Source organism: Ruditapes philippinarum, unplaced genomic scaffold (genome assembly GCF_026571515.1).
Source record: "Ruditapes philippinarum isolate M1 unplaced genomic scaffold, ASM2657151v2 ctg2438_1_1_1_1, whole genome shotgun sequence".
NCBI classification, from domain to species: domain Eukaryota; kingdom Metazoa; phylum Mollusca; class Bivalvia; order Venerida; family Veneridae; genus Ruditapes; species Ruditapes philippinarum.
This window is the reverse complement of record NW_026863750.1, coordinates 1-15,000: the sequence shown is the minus strand read 5'-3', so window position 1 is coordinate 15,000 and position 15,000 is coordinate 1. Positions and strand designations below refer to the sequence as shown.

The 15,000-nt window shown below is 32.4% G+C and overlaps 2 protein-coding genes across 2 annotated transcripts in view; both read left to right on the top strand.

The window, feature by feature from the left end:
* LOC132723219 (uncharacterized) overlaps positions 1-5,976 on the top strand; it is a 22,091-nt gene extending 16,115 nt beyond the window's left edge. The window contains exon 2 of the mRNA XM_060707896.1: positions 2,966-5,976. Coding sequence (XP_060563879.1) covers positions 2,968-4,686 — 1,719 coding nt within the window. The 5' untranslated portion in view covers positions 2,966-2,967 and the 3' untranslated portion in view covers positions 4,687-5,976. The remainder of the gene's footprint in view (positions 1-2,965) is intronic.
* Positions 5,977-9,693: 3,717 nt separating this feature from the next.
* Positions 9,694-14,975, top strand: LOC132723221 (uncharacterized). Its single transcript, XM_060707897.1, has 2 exons — positions 9,694-9,952; positions 13,162-14,975. The coding sequence occupies exon 2, from the start codon at positions 13,164-13,166 to the stop codon at positions 14,853-14,855; it is 1,692 nt and encodes a 563-aa protein (XP_060563880.1). The 5' UTR covers positions 9,694-9,952; positions 13,162-13,163; the 3' UTR covers positions 14,856-14,975.
* Positions 14,976-15,000: the final 25 nt, after the last annotated feature.

Below are 15,000 nucleotides of genomic sequence, written 5' to 3'. Positions count from 1 at the left end.
AATGTTCTTTAATTTTAACATATATCTGAATATTTCTGAATCTAGGAAAGGTATTTGCTTGAAACTTAAAATATAAATGAAGTGTCTCAATTAAGATATGCTTGTCAAGTTTCATAACTCTGTATTGCATTTTAACAAAGTTATGCCCCTTTTTAATCTTCAAATTTACATACAATCACATATTAGACAATATGTTGTGTCCGCTCTATAAATCCTATACTAATGGAAGAATTTTCTTCAAACTTTTCTCAAATGTTCACCTAAACAAAGTTATGTGCAGAATCCATGTCACCTTTGTGCAGGCTAAAGGTCAAGGTCAGACTTGAAGGTCAAAAATTGACTTAGAAAATGTTCTTAGATTAAAACATGTTCTTGAATATTTCGGAAACTAGCATAGGTATTTCCTTAAAACTTAAAAGATATATGAGGTGTCACAATTACGATATGCAGGTCAAGTTTCATAACTCTGTATTGGATTTTGACAAAGTTATGCCCCTTTTTAAGTCTTTAAATTTACATACAATCAATACTAGACAATATGTTGTGTCCGCTCTATAAATTCTATACTAATGGAAGGATTTTCTTCAAACTTTACTCAAATGTTCACTCCAATTGGGCGATGTGCAGAACCCATCTTACCTTGTGCCAGCTGAAGGTCAAGGCCACACTTGAAGGTCAAAAATTGACTTATAAAAAGTTTAGTATATTGGGAAAATGAAAGGTTATTTGTAACTGTTTCGAATATGATTTGATAATAGATATTTTTACTATTACCTGTACAATTAGTCTTTTTTTCACCAGAGATAATTTCTTTTTATGTATTTGTGTCACTTAAGTTATTCCCTTAACCACCTTTTCAAGTTGTCTTCTGTCAAGGACATTGGTGGGGGTATGAATCGCATTCAGCGATAGTTCTAGTTTGAAATGTGTATCGATTATTGATCGGCAAAAAAATATCAACGATACATCGATATTGTCTCTATCGATGACAGCTCTAATAAATTATCACTTGAATCTTTAATTTGTTTACTTTTCTCAAAGTTTTAGTAATTTTTTTTCCAAGTTTAATTTTTAACCAGGTTTTCAATTTTGAAAATCCTGGTTATTAGATTGGGGTATGGCGGGCGGATGGGCGGATGGGCGGCTGGGCGGATGGGCGGATGGGCGGGCGTCAAACGAAATTGTGTCCGCTCTGTAACTCTTCAACCCTTTGAAGAATTTTGATGAAACTTCAGACAAATGTTTACCACATCAAGATGACGTGCAGAACGCATGTTCCGCATGGCTGGCTCCAAGGTCAAGGTCACAGTGACATTAACATTGAAAATCCTGTCCGCTCTGTAACTCTTCAACCCTTTGAAGAATTTTGATGAAAACTTCAGACAAATGTTTACCACATCAAGATGACGTGCAGAACGCATGTTCCGCATGGCTGGCTCCAAGGTCAAGGTCACAGTGACATTAACATTGAAAATCCTGTCCGCTCTGTAACTCTTCAACCCTTTGAAGAATTTTGATGAAACTTCAGACAAATGTTTACCACATCAAGATGACGTGCAGAACGCATGTTCCGCATGGCTGGCTCCAAGGTCAAGGTCACAGTGACATTAACATTGAAAATCCTGTCCGCTCTGTAACTCTTCAACCCTTTGAAGAATTTTGATGAAACTTCAGACAAATGTTTACCACATCAAGATGACGTGCAGAACGCATGTTCCGCATGGCTGGCTCCAAGGTCAAGGTCACAGTGACATTAACATTGAAAATCCTGTTTATCATACTTTAATTTTGTCCGGGCCATTTCTCTTCAACTAAAAAAGCTATGGACTTGAAACTTCATAGGATGATAGATCTCATTAAGAAGAAGTGCAGTGCACAAGAACAGGTACTCTGCACTTCCTAATTTTTGAGTTATTGCCCTTTGTTAATTTTCATACTTTATTTTTGTCCGGGACATTTCTCCTAATGTATAAAAGCCATGGACTTGAAACTTCATAGGATGATAGGTCTCATTAAGAAGAAGTGCAGTGCACAAGAACAGGTACTCTGCATTTATTATTTTTTGAGTTACTGCCCTTTGTTTATTTTCATACTTTAATTTTGTCCTTGTCATTTCTCCTCAAGTATGAAAGCTATGGACTTGAAACATCATAGAATGATAGATCTTATTGATAAAAAGTGCAGTGCACAGAAACTGCTGCTCTGCACTTATTATTTTTTTAGTTATTGCCCTTTGTTATTTTTCATATTTCATTTTTTTCCTGGCCATTTCTCCTAAACTTCATTGTTCACAAGGCGACACATCCGACTCGCGGAGTTCTAGTTTCCTTATACAGAATATAATTATAGTGAACACTTCCTCTGTGGCAATTCCTCCTACATTATTCATGTTTTACATTGCACATAGTTACATTGTTTGTTGCTTGTATTTGTATTTCAAATACAACATATTTATCTACAATGGTGATAATTGAAAACCTGGTTTCATGGCATTGCCATGTTTCTTGTCTTGAAATAGTTTTGGTCATCTGGAGGCATGCAGCTTTAAAATTATGATTTTATTTCTTTGCTGAATAATATTTGCAATTATTTGTTCGACACTGTATTAATTCAGATGAATATATAAAAGTAATGGTACTGATACTTAATTACTTCACCAAAAAAAGTACTGGTACTGCAGTACCCAGCTAAAATCTAGTACTGGTACTGGTAATGGTACTGCATAATTTGCCAAGTACTGGTACTGGTTCTTAAGTACTACACCCTTAGTACTGATGCAGCTCTGAACACATTTACTATGGCAAATGGACTAAATATATAAATTATTTTGGTTTTGCTTCACTATAAAAGTGAGATATGAAAACTATTTCTTACGTTACGAATAAAGTCTTCTAATTACTTTTAACTAGGAACAGACACAAATTAAACCCAATGTTTACTAATACACGTTTTTGTTGTTTTATAGAAATGGCCGTATCAGGACATAAACAAGTAGACTTGCTAGGATCAGTAGCAGCAGGATCAGAAGAAGACTTTGATCACTGTTGTGAGCCATGTCTCACCACAGGTCAACGTATAGAAGCTCACGGGTTTTGTGTCACTTGTCAAGAATACTTTTGTAGTAACTGCCTTGGTTGTCACAAAAAGGCAAAACTTTCCCGGAATCACTATATTCTAAGTAAAGATGAATTAGATAAGTCCCATACAAAGCAGCAATCATACAACGAATGTACCGAATTATGTTCAGCTCATAAAAAAGAAGTTATAAAATTTTATTGCCCATCCCACAAAGAGCTCGGGTGCAATGATTGCATGACTTTAGGCCACAGAAAGTGCAAAATTGAGTACATACCTGATAAATGCAGGCGCATTGCAGAGGGCAAGGAATTCGATGACGTCATGAAAAAACTCAGCGGAAAACTTAAAGAAGCAGAAAAAATCTCTCAAATGGCTAAGGAAAGAAGTAATGATATAAATGAGTGCAATAAGGAAATAATCAAAGCAATAACAGAATTCCGAAAAGAAATAAATGACCGCCTTGATCAGATGCAACAATATGTTTCAACAACTGCTGAAGGCATAAAGACAAAGAATATTAAAATCGTTCAGAAGGTCCTTGAAGAATGTGCAAGTATGATTTCTGATATAAAAAGTCTGCAATCAAAGCTAAATGTAAGCAAATCAAATCAACAGCATAGTCAACTCTTCATTGACATAAAATGGGCTGAGTCTTCACTGAAATCAAATAAATTAAATGATGCAGAAAAATCTTTGATAAATACTAATATGCACTACTCATTTGAGCGAAATTCTGACCTTGAATCATTGTTATCGAAAACAAGGGTCTTTGGTGAGATTGTCAGTCTTTCTTGTTATGAATCGCCACATAAGATGAAATCTGTTGATCGTCTGATTGGTAAAGATGGTATCAATGTTAAAACTTCAACAGATAAGAGGGAATGTTCTATTACAGGATGTGCAGTTCTCAACACAAATAAACTAGTTCTAGCGGATTACAACAACAATAAGATAAAATTGGTATCTATAGAGAACAGACGTGTACAAGAAGAGAAAGCTCTAGACTCAGGGCCATTTGATATTGCTGTTATGTCTCAGGATCAGTTCGCTGTAACAATGCCGGGAAACAAAGAAATAGTTGTCATGACAACATACGACAAGCTATCATGTGTCCGCAGTATTAAAGTAGATAGGCAATGCTATGGTATAGACTTTAACCAGGATTGTCTTTATGTTGCATGTTTGTTTCCTCCTAGTGTGATTGTACTGAATACACAAGGTGATATCCTCAATAACTTCCCTCTGAACTTTCTTTCACCTGACTATAAGTATATCCTGTATATTGCTGTGAGAAAGGATTCCAAACTTCTGTATATTAGTGACTGTAAAAACGACAGTGTAGTGAGTGTTTCATTACAAGGGACAGTTACAGCTACATATAAGCATACAGATCTTAGTGCACCACGAGGAATGTTGATGTTAGATGACGGGTCATTACTTTTCTGCTGTTCTAATAGAACAATTGAGAAAGTCAACGGAAACTTGAAACAAGGAAATATTATGTGTCATGGTGTAAACAATCCCAGGTCAATATGCTACAGTGCCCACCATGATGAAGTCTATGTTGGTTGTGGGAGTGACAAGCTGAAAGTTTTTGGCTCAAAATGACAAATTAAGATACCGTTTGACTTGTAAATCATTGATCACTGATTGCTATTCATTGTTAAATGCCATTCAAAATTATATGTTATATTATATATATTTTAAGTTTTGAACCTTAAAATATTTTCTAATATTTTAATTTGTGAACTTAATATAAGTTGATTGAAATTTTGTTAAAAAATAGACTGAAATGAATATTCATTCTTTTTGCACAAAATGACAAATTTAGATACCGTTTGACTTATAAGTTAATGATTACTGTCTGTAATTCATTGTTGAAGGTCATATAAAGTTAAATATATTTTAACCGTTCAACCTTAAAATATGCCTTTTTCTATACATTCCAATTTGTTATCATCAATATGTGTCAATTGAAACTATATTAGAAACAACACTGAAATTAATGTTCATGTTTTTAGTCATTTGTACAGCCTATATATCGCTTACCTAAGATTATTATTCAAACCATTAATTAAAGACAATGAATAGTAAAATGGTTGCAAGGTTTGCATGAAAAATAACGTACGAGAGGTGTGATATGAGGATATGGAAAGCAATGAATCACTTTGTGTAAGTGTTCACTCAGACAAAATTTATGTATATGCTGTATTTTTGCCTGAATATTTAGTTGCTGTTCTTTTTGCAGTATGGAAATTTCGAAATGCAAGCACACATACGACAACATTCAATTTTGTCGTAATTTCGTGTTGAACATTTTTGTGACAAAGTCGTATAAACTACAAATCATGAAAGATTTATACTACTTTGATAACACTTTTCTTATTTCCTACTACTAGATTGTGGGACAACTACACAGCTTTATATATTTTTTAAGCCCGTTAAAATATTTGTATGTCTATATATTCATTTTCTGATACCCTAAGCAATTGATTCTAATACATTTGAACCGTTTTTGTTTGTCTAATATATGACACTTAATGCTACTAGGCTGCTTGGCTAATACAAGTTTTGAAACATCTTGATATTTGTCATCCTTTAAATTTTAAAGATATCTTAAGGCCAAATTGTTGAAATTTGCTGAAATTGTCATACTTTTTATTGACTTGATTCATCTCGGACAAAATAGTACTTAAGACAAAGTGGACATAATGAGTACTTCAAATATGACATTGACCGCTTAATGACACTGACCGTCAAGGTAAAATATGCAATTTGATATTTTTAACAAGAAAACTATCGCGTTTCTTTTTCCGGTAGCATATACATTCAACATGATTGTTAATCAACCTGTTATTTTTTGCGATGCTGTACACAATAAATTTTCATACATATCAATGCGCTTGTTTTTGTTTATTTAGGTTTATTAGCACATTACGCCTCGGAAATCAACTAATTTGATTTAAATTATGTTCAACATAAATATGGTGACGTCATGATTTAATTACGTAATGAGATATAAAAAAGGAAAACCGCATAATTTAAAAACGATCTGTATGACGATACAACAGACATAGCAGATTAAGTGTTTTAGTCTAACGATAAGCTATATAAAGTAGCCATATCATAGCCTAGTGTCGCGCGATCATTTATGTCCCTTAATAATAATAATTTCAGAAGTGCGCATTATATCTATATTAGAGAATAGATGTTTTGTTTTGAACTAACTTCATTCCTTCAAATTTCATTTGCGATATATTTGAAGTATATTACAGTAACTACATAATTATAAATAATACCTTGTGCTTCCGGCTAGATTTGACTAACATAGACAATGTTGTTTTTCTGTTTGTGGCAGAGCTAGAATAGATGGTGTAAAATGATTACTATGTTGCTTTTGTGCAAATCTTAGAAAATAAGATGACACCCGAAATGACGAAAGTTGATTAAAATAGTTAAATAGATAAATAACTTAAGGGTGTGTATGTCATTTGTTTAAATGTTAGATATGTTGCACTTTTTCATTATCTCTCATGTACAGACTTAATTTATCCGAGTCTGCAATATGTATGTAATTTTGCCGAGCGATCACTGTTTTCCAGATATTAAAAAAATATACAGAAACTGGACAGGATAATTACGATAAAACATATTTTAGTACAAAGTTCAAAATGAAATCATGTATCCACCGTCCCATTTTAAAAAGCACCAAAAACACCAAACTCATTCCAATGCTATTCAAGGTCAGATATTGTTTCCGATGGGTTAAAGGAACATAAAAGCAAATTGACATAAAAAGAAACGCCAACTTGTTATCTAGAGTCGAAGAAAATAACTGAAAAAAAATAAAAATAAAATAAAATAAATAAATGAATAACAAAAAACATTCGAAAGAGAAAGAACAGTATACGTTGTTCATATTGTATATTTACCAATATTTTATATCTCTAGATAATACTCTGATACAAGACATAATATATTTGTATATCATTGTTTGCAGAAACTTTTCATTTCTACGAATGTTGCATTTCGCGTATGCGCATTCTGCGTAGGGCAAAAAACAATAACGGTGTCTACAGTTTATCATACTTTAAGGCTTTAATAAATGCGATTTCATGTTATGTCACCCAAAAAATATATATTTTGGGATGACTTAAGGCGGTAAGTACTGAAAACGTGAATCTATTTTTAACAGATCTACGAAAATGTGTGGGAGTAATTATTCAATGGTCAAAACGGGCACACACATGTCTTTGTTTAAGGTATCATTAGACGACTTTTCCATCAGTAATTTAAATTGAAACAGCAGGGTGTTACAGATAGAATTTTATTACCCCTGTATTACATAATATTACACAATTTGTATTATTACCCCTCCATTTTTTCGTAATGTTAATTTCCCATAGGCCTCTGGGAGTTATTCTTACTGTTAATGCAAGTGTACCACGTGACTACGAATTTTGTACTGTTACATAGGTAACAGTATTTTTTAACAGTATAAAATCTGGTCACGTGGTCTATTTTCTAAATAAAATGAAATAAAATGGCCGCCATTTTTTTCTCGATTCATTCTTATTTTCGACGATAGGGCATCGCCGAAGTAACTATTACTCTGATAAAATTTAGTTATTTGCACCCTAGAGTCCCTTTCGCGTATTAAATATCTTTTTGTTGAATAGTCAACAGGAAACATCCGTTTTCAACGGAAGTGATTGTAATGTCAATAATTTTGTGTCAAACTAGAACATGCAGACAATTAAAGCATGCAACAGAGGATAATTTAACAATTTTAACCAGTGAAACGTTACTGTACAGATAGAGTTGGTGGACAGACATCTGTAGGATATCATCGTTATTTTCTAAATGCACTTTGCCAAAAACCATGCGAAGAATATTCTGGATGCAGAAGGATCAGATTTCACAGATCATAACCGTGTAAATGGGTTAGTGTTTTGTTTCCTAAATAAAACCTAGCTTATTGTATGTTTATGATTTGTAGATATCATCACTTGCTTAAAGAATAAAAGAAAAAGAAAACTTCTCAAGTAGGCCTACAGTAAAGTACACTTTAAACTTAAAAGGTAAGGACAGTTTAGTTATTGTTACTCTTGGTTTATTTTTGTTACAGTTAGATTAAGTTGACAATTTCAGATCATCTCAGTATTTTTGTTCGGGTTAATAAAATAAATAACACATGGGTTTGTGAGTAACAGTAAAAATATCATCTCTCGTAAAAATACTGTTACCCTCGGCTACGCCTCGGGTAACAGTATTTTCCTCGGGATGATATTTTTACTGTTACCCACAAACCCATGTGTTATTTATATATTGTACACTTCCTTTGAATAACTGGACTGGTCAGGCGGCAAGTGTCAAACAGATTGGCATGCGAACGTTTGTTCATTCAACCGGGACGTTTAAGTATCATGATATAGTTAATTAGTTACGATCATTAAAATAGTAAGTTATGTAACTTTTAAATATACCGATCAATGTTTATGGATTTTGAGATGAGAAAAATTGCGTGACGTGCATTATTAAAAATAACATGTATTTATTACGAAGAAGCGGATAAAATGTGTGTTATATCTTTTCCAAACAACCCATCTTAACTTCTCAAGATTTTTTGAAAAAAAAATTCTAATTATGTGACTTAAATCTTTCTGTTTGCATCACAGGCAAATCGGATAAAGGGTATAATCAGGTATATTGAACAATAAAAATGCATTATCACCTGTTCTGATATTTTTTCTGAATGATAATTAATCTCCATTTCAAGTTATATAATTTCTTTTGTTTTTAAATGAACTATTTCAACAGCAAATAAGTTGACTTTTCATTTGCTGTTAAATATATTTCCACATCTTCTTTAAAAAAAATGATCTCCGTGTCAGTTCCGTGATCGTTAATTCTTAAACAAGTATCTTTTCCATGTCTTTTTATGGCATTCTTCGTCACAAAGCTATAAAGTCATTTTTTTCTATATTTGTTAATTTAAAAGCTATTTTATATAATAACATATATAACTCGGAATTTTCTATGAACTTCTACTATATTTCTATGTAGGGCGAAGCATTTCTTGCCCTACGCAGATGGCGCATGAGCGAGAAAATTCTAATTCCGGTCGATTTTTCATAGCAACGGACTGCGTCGTAAAAAAGTCTATACTCAATAAAACAAGACAGTTGAAAAACTTTCAATAGTGAAATAGCTTGTTATTATTCTTTATACGGGATTCAAATCAAATAAAAATGTTGTTTACATTAAAAGTTGAGTTCGGTTGATGACGATAGTTGTTTGCAATTGTTTGCTGTTTGTAGGTTCCAAAGTATTTTTCACTAAACGAATTAAAGATAAAATGAATGTAATTGACAAATAAAATGACGTATAAATACAAGGTAAAACAATCCCCGTTCCTTTGTGCATACAAACGCTAAGTTACAAACTAGACACAAATTTGTAAAATTAAACATTATATAATAAATGTTTAGTTTTTGACATATTTTGTTTTATTCAACTATTTTGGAAAGATTGTTGCAATTTATTGCACATTCTGTTATATTTTTTTATTCAACGAGGTTTAATTTTGTTCGAGATTAAGATATTTTATAAACATTAAAGAAAGGTAACTGTGAACTAATATACGAGCGACAAAATACATACATTACAGGCCTTGAGTAGATTTATAACATGCTATTTATAGACGTTTTCCATGAAAGGAAGTTAAATCTAGGGCAAACACCTGAAGGTCATACCTGGTTTCGTAAAATTTAAGAAAAGGATATTTTATAATTAATTTTATTGAGAAATTTTACTTTAAACATTAAACAATTGAAAAGTTTTTACTGAGACGTTATATCTGACATCACAAGAGGTAAATTATTTTTACATAAACTTTATAATCTTTCTGTCATTTTTTATTTTTTCCATTAACTGTTTAAACATGCAAAGTGTTAGATTTATAAAGAAAACTGAGTTACTTAGAAAATAGATATCAGTTGTAAACGTATAGAAATATTAGTTATAAAGACAGGTTGGAATGAGTAATTTATGTAACATTTCAGTACTTTCGAAGATTTGAAAATAAAATATTTTTTTTACAACAATGAACTCGCCGTTGTCATTGACTCCCCAGAATAATACGCATTTTCGTTTCTGCAACACAACACTCAAGTGTACATGCATACAGGAATGACACATGTATGTAATTGTCCCATCAATTTATACATGCGTCCGATATAGAATGGATGATATTTCAAAATTCAAAAAATTGCAAAAATTGTTTTTTTTGTTATTGTTCTTTCTGTTTAATTTTGTTTTTCGAAAACAAAATCTTGACCCAGTTCTCTATCCGCGTGTAAGATATTTTTTCAAGAAAGTATTGTTTTGTTTGATTAATTGAACGTTTTCAAAATTTTATATTTCAAAACATAAGTTTCAATAAAAGAATTTTCGCCATTTTATTTCCCGAGCCGAATGGAACAACACTGAGACACATAAACAAATATCACCACCGTGAATATAGTCCAACAATATTTCTTTTTGACGTGTAAAAGTTGAAATATATATCTTTGTTTCGAGTGCGTAAGTATATAATTTATTATTTGATGACTAGGATTAAAAATCGAAAATGACGTGTTGATATTGATAAAGACGAACTACGCCGTAACGCCATAAAGAGCTGTGCTAAAATATTTAATGCGAAAATAATATATTACAAATACGTTTTTGCTGCTAAAAATACGAGAATTAAATGTCGATTTCCTGAGCTTTTGTATGAACGTTTATAAACGTTCAAAAATGGAATCGAATACTGATAATAAGAAAACAACTTTTGAATTTTCCGTAAGCTTATTACAGCTTTTTGCGTGAACAAGAAAATTGAACCGTTTTTAAAAGTTTTGGGTTTAATATCATGCACTTGATGAATCTATAAAAAGTAAGATTCTGAAAGTCTTTTCTGTTATAATTGTTTACTAAACGAAACGTCAACACATAGACATGTATATGTGTAAAGATGTAACATGTATACAAGGAAACTATTAGTTACTTTTTAATCACGTATTGAAACGTCATGAAAAGTGACTTGTGTTAGTTATATAATTGTTTGGTACGGCTATAGATAATACAACATTTTTACATTGCAACATTAATGTGCTGTACATTACTTATTTCTACATCGTCGATGACTTTATGACAAAGACGTGCACAAGTAGTTTAAATCTTGTCCGAAATTCAGTTCAACAATTGAGAAAAAACTAAAGCATGTTATTTATAGACGTTATCCTTGAAAGTAAGTTAATTAGATTTTAACTTTTTTCAAAAAGATCAGGTTTCCGATTTATTTTTAAACTGTCTTGTAACTACCATTAAGGAAATTGGATAGGTAAGAAATATTTGTGTTAATTGTTTATTTTCTTCGTATAAATATCTGAATTTTATATATATTTCATGGATATGTGTGAAATTCTTTTTTCCGATTTTTTTTTCAACAAAAAATTAGCATATTTATAGATTCAAACTATCAAGTTAACATGATCAGATATGTTTTGTTTCTTTAAAAATGAAGCCAAGACTTTAAAATAAGTTTTTGACCTCAGGCGACCTTCATAAAAATACAATATGTCTACTCAATATTACCTAAAGAAATAAACCTTTAAAACGTTAATCGTATGAAAGATCATTGAATTGTATATAAAATCATATTGATATATATTTAATGCGTCGGTAAAAATTTTTTTTTGGGTATATTATTATTTTAAAAATTAAAATTGACATATTTAAAAAAAGGGTGTTTTTCTGGGGACCCAAACTAAAATAAAAACATTTACGACGTGCGTGAAAATCTTTGAAATTAACTTATTCAAATGTGGGAGTGTACATAAAATTCGCGAGTATATAATTTGCAGTTCCGATTTTACAGGCATTCCCCCGAGGGGCACGCAATCCCACGAATTTCCCAAAAAAGGCACGAGGTAAGCAGTACCCCGTGTATACATGCTTGGGGCGACAGTAAACGAGTCTGGGACACAAGACAATGCCGCGAAGAGTAATGTGTGCGCGAGGAAATGCAATGCTACGAGTGTACATACAGTACCGGGTGTATACATGCAGTGCCGCGAGAGTACATGTAGTGTCGCGCGAGTTCATGCGACGCTGCGAGTGTACATGCAGTACCGCGAGTGTACATGCAGTGCTACGAGAGTGCATGCAGTGTTGCGAGCGTATATGCAGTGCTGCGAGTGTACATGCAGTGCTGCGAGTATACATGATGTGCCGCGAGAGAACATGTAGTGCCGCAAGAATACATGTAGTGCCGCGAGAGTATATGCAATGCTGCGAATGTACATGCAGTGTCACGAGAATACATGTAGTGCGCGAAAGAATATGCAGTGCCGCGAGAGTACAAAAATATCAAAGATAGTTCATTGATACGGCAAATGAGTTTTTCTTTGTAACTTTAAGAAGATACCAAAAATAAATTTTTCGACAAAAATAACATGTCTGAGGCATGATGGGCCTTTAATATCAAGAATTAAATGATATCTTCAAGAAATTTTGTTTCGTATTATTCCAAATTCACCATGAGTACTAAGTGTTTATGTCTTGTGACTTTTCAATAAAATAGAAACATTATGAGTTACTTATATGAATGTTTAAATGTTTTGAAATATTTCACATAAAGCAATATAGAAACAATACTGTTATCAAAATATCCATCAGATCCTATAGATCAGAATCCTTTTAGCGGTTTTTAATATAAAAATCGATTTTGCAAAAAAATATAGATTTAGAACTCAGTCGTCAAGTTAAATTGTGTCAGCGACACATCTATTTCACTTACTGTGTATATATCTAACTTAGTGTTTGTAATTATGTTTTGTACAATAAACTTGCAGTATCATAACACATTTACTGTGGCAAATGGGCTAAATATATAAATTATTTTGGAATTGTTTAACTATAAAAGTAAGATATGAAAACTATTTCTTACTTTACGAATAAATTCTTCTAATTACTTTTAACTAGGAACAGATATAAATTTAAACTCAATGTTTGATACATGTTTATGTTGTTTTATAGAAATGGCCGTATCAGGACGTAAACAAGTAGACTTGCTAAGATCATTAGCAGCAGGATCAGAAGAAGACTTTGATCACTGTTGTGAGCCGTGCCTTACCACAGGTCAACGTATAGAAGCTCACGGATTTTGTGGCATATGTCAGGAATACCTTTGTAGTACCTGCCTAGATTGTCACAAAAAGGCAAAAATGTCTAAGACTCACAATATACTAAGTAAAGATGAATTAGATAAGTCCCATACAAAGCAGCAATCATACAACGAATGTACAGAATTATGTTCAGCTCATAAAAAAGAAGTTATAAAATTTTATTGCCTCTCCCACAAAGAGCTCGGGTGCAATGATTGCATGACTTTACGCCACCGAACGTGTAAAATTGAGTACATACCTGATAAATGCAGAGGCATTGCAGATGGCAAGGAATTCGATAACGTCATGCAAAAACTCAGCGGAAAACTTAAAGAAGCAGAAAAAATCTCTCAAATGGCTAAAGAAAGAAGTAATGATATAAATGAATGCAATAAAGAAATAATCAAAGCAATAACAGAATTCCGAAAAGAAATAAATGACCGCCTTGATCAGATGCAACAATATGTTTCAACAACAGCTGAAGGTATAAAGACAAAGAATATTAAAATCGTTCAGAAGGTCCTTGAAGAATGTGCAAGTATGATTTCTGATATAAAAAGTCTGCAATCAAAACTTAATGTAAACAAATCAAATCATCAGAATAGTCAACTCTTCATTGACATGAAACGGGCTGAGTCTTCACTGAAATCAAATGAATTAAATGATGCAGAAAAATCTTTGATAAATACTAATATGCACTACTCATTTGAGCGGAATTCTGACCTTGAATCATTGTTATCGAAAACAAGGGTCTTTGGTGAGATTGTCAGTCATTCTTGTTATGAACCGCCAAATAAGATGAAATCTGTTGATCGTCTGATTCGGAAAGAAGAAATCAACGTTAAAACTTCATCAGATAAAACGGAATGTTGTATTACAGGATGTGCAGTTCTTAACACAAATAAACTAGTTCAAGCTGATAACTTCAACGATAAGATAAAATTGGTATCTATAGAGAACAGACGTGTACAAGAAGAGAAAGCTCTTGACTCAAATCCATTTGATATTGTTGTTATGTCTCAGGATCAGTTCGCAGTAACAATGCCGTTCAACCAAGAAATAGTTGTTATTACAACATATGACAAGTTATCATGTGTCCGCAGTATTAAAGTGAATAGGACATGCTATGGTATAGACTATAATCAGGATTGTTTTTATGTTGCATGTTTGTCTCCTTCTAGTGTGATTGTACTGAATACACAAGGTGATATCCTGAATAACATCCCTTTGACCTTTCTGTCAGGCTATGTCCCGTATATTGCTGTGAGCAAGGATTCCAAACTTCTGTATATCAGTGATTTTGGTAACAACAGTGTAGTGAGTGTAGCATTACAAGGGGAAGTTACAGCTACATATAAACATACAGATCTTAGAGGACCCTTGGGAATGCTGATGTTAGATGACGGGTCATTTCTTATCTGCAGTTTTGATAATGGAACAATTCATAAAGTCAACGGAAAATTGAAACAAGGAAATATAATGTGTAAAGGTGTAAAGTATCCCAGGTCAATATGCTACAGTGCCCACCATGATGAAGTCTTGTTGGTAGATATGATAACAAAATGAATGTGTTTGGCACAAAATAAAAAAATAAAGATACTTTTTGATTTAAAACTCGATGATAACTGATTGCAATTCATGGTTAAATGTCATTTAAAATTAATTTTATTTTTACCTTTTCACCTTTAAACACTTTTTTCTAAATATTCTA